This window comes from Anarrhichthys ocellatus, unplaced genomic scaffold, assembly GCF_004355925.1.
Source record: "Anarrhichthys ocellatus isolate YVR2014 unplaced genomic scaffold, GSC_Weel_1.0 scaffold31, whole genome shotgun sequence".
NCBI classification, from domain to species: Eukaryota; Metazoa; Chordata; class Actinopteri; order Perciformes; family Anarhichadidae; genus Anarrhichthys; species Anarrhichthys ocellatus.
The window spans coordinates 2107876-2110331 of record NW_022280061.1 but is presented as its reverse complement, the minus strand read 5'-3'; the positions used below and the strand labels follow the sequence as shown (position 1 = coordinate 2110331).

Sequence of the window (2456 nt, the reverse complement as noted above, 5' to 3'; positions counted from 1 at the left end):
TGACGCTGGAGGCGGAGCCACGATCTCCGGCGGAGGCTGGGTGTCGCCTGACCGGATGATGACCGAAGTTTTCGCTTTATTGTTGCTACTTTTATCATGCACTCACTCAGATATTAAGCTCGCCGGTGCTGTGACCGCGCTCGGGACTCTTGACTCTGAACTGCCTTGTGTTTTGCGGAAATAAACTCCCGGAGACTGCGGCAGACTGCAGTGACATCTGGGAACTTTTGCTTTGAAGAGCGACCCCTTGGCTCGTATTTGACCGGGGAGAAGAGCAGGATAGAGCCCGCTGGGCTGACCGAGCCGCCGCTATGGGAAACCGGGGGATGGAAGACCTAATTCCCCTCATCAACAAACTCCAGGACGCCTTCAGCTCCATCGGCCAGAGCTGCAACTTGGACCTGCCGCAGATAGCGGTCGTCGGCGGCCAGAGCGCAGGGAAGAGCTCCGTGTTGGAGAATTTCGTCGGGAGGTTGTACCGTTAATATGGATCAATCTGACGATGTGAATGTGATTTGTTTTCCTTCCGTGACTGTAGTGTGTGGCCCTTGTTGTTGTTTTAGGACAAACTACGCTGAGCTTTTGCGTAAAAGTCGCCAACTAAGCACTTGGTTGCGCGCTCAGTTTGTCGGTGCCTCCCAGTTCCTAACGCTTTTCTTTTTTTTCTGGTAACGGATTCTTTCCATTTTGGAGCCGAGCTATTCACGATCCATAATTACGCATGTTACGCATATAAAACAGCTGTTGATGGATAGCCAAAAACGGAGGCCACATTGATTTAAAATGTGTATAAAAGTGATGTTAGTCTGGAGCTCGTCTTCCTAGATTTATAGAAATATAACTTTGTATTGGCACTGATCTGTTCAGTCGCTGATTCACATTAGGCCCAGTCTGTCAAACATTGACAAAGGTTGTTCTCCTTGAGACTGCTTGCCAGCGCTGGTAAACACATCTTTATAGGCCTCGATTACAAAGGTCAGGTAGGCCACAAAAAGACAGTTGACGGATTTCACGAGGTCGCTGTCAGATAAAGTATTGAAGGAGAAAACGACAGGAGTCTGCACTCCCAGCATGCCTGCGCTGCTGAATGTCTTCGTGAGGTTGATGGATGAGTGTCAAGGAATTTGAATGAGTTGTGTGGATCCCATTTGATGACAAATGGAAGCAAACCCAACTGTGCCATTAACGCCATATGTTAGGATCTCTGCTCAGCTTATACCAACATAGGAAATAATCACTGAGCCAGTTTGTCTGGCAGTTAAAACAAGCCTCGAGGAAACATCTATCTGTAAGGAACGGGAAGGGGAAGAAGCCGCCTTAGAGGCCTAATCTGAAGATATCCGTAGCAGCTTTGTGTTTTTATCTCCCAGTGAAGATGGCCAGAAAAAAAGGGAACACTTGACTCGTCTACATGATTTCACTTGTTGTCCAAGGGAGAGGGAATGTTGATTAGCCCGCCACGTCTCCTTTTTTTCCTGTTGCCTTTTGTCTGCGAGTCCCAAGCAGTGGCTGGGGGAGACAGTAGGGGCATTGATGCGTTTGTGCTGGGGTCATCAGTGATGTCACCAGCTGCACTGTCATGTGTATATGACACACTGGGTACCAGATACCCACAGAAGGCTACTTAGCTGTTTACGCGTTTGTTAATTAGCTTGCAGTGACGTTGGCTCGTGAGATCAGTTTATTCTTTTATTTTTACTGGAGTAGGTTTTAGTCAGTGCTGTAGCTGTATACCCCTCCAATGGGTCACGTGATTAATCGGAGGGGTCACAAGATGATTAATGAGATAAAAAAGACAAAAATATAATTATTTCTATTGTTTGGTAAATATTGGATGGTTTTAAGTCTGGAGTTGTGCTCATATGTATGCTGTGACAGGGGGTGGCAAGAAGCCACTGCTCAATTTCACAGGGCCAAAAAGCCACACAAGTTGGAAATAGGGTCGCAACTAACGATTATTTTCATTATTGATTTTTGTTTTGTTTTATCAATTGTCTGTTTTTGTCCAAAATGAAAGATTTTCAGTGTGCAATGAAAGAAAACAGCTGAAACCAGATATATTTGGCATTTTTTACTAAAACAATTAGTCAATACTCAAAACCGCTGCAGATGAATTTTGATACTAATCGATTAATCAACTAATTATTTCAGCTCTCGATAGAAACCAATGATTTACACTATAAAGTCACAAAAAGAGCTCACGTGCACACATTTGAGGAGCTGTAACAGCGAATGTTTTGGTTGTTTACTGGATAAATGAAACGATGATTTAATTGATTAACCTTCTTGTTGGTAAATGTATTTTTCATGTTGTGCTTTCATGAGTGACAGGAAGAGATGAGGAAAGAGGATGGGAATCAGTGTTGTGTAACATCCTGACTGCTCTGTCAGCATGTGGACAACAGGCACTGTGTGTGTGTGTGTGTGTGTGTGTGTGTGTGTGTGTGTGTGTGTGT

General features: G+C 44.7%; 1 protein-coding gene across 6 annotated transcripts in view; it reads left to right on the top strand.

The window, feature by feature from the left end:
* dnm2b (dynamin 2b) overlaps window positions 1-2456 on the top strand; it is a 16182-nt gene continuing 13726 nt past the window's right edge. For 5 of the 6 annotated variants that reach the window (XM_031864557.1, XM_031864556.1, XM_031864555.1 and 2 more), the window contains exon 1: window positions 1-472. In XM_031864557.1, the coding sequence (XP_031720417.1) occupies window positions 312-472 (161 nt within the window). In that variant the 5' untranslated portion in view covers window positions 1-311. The remainder of the gene's footprint in view (window positions 473-2456) is intronic. The other variant, XM_031864553.1, reaches the window with a different exon arrangement.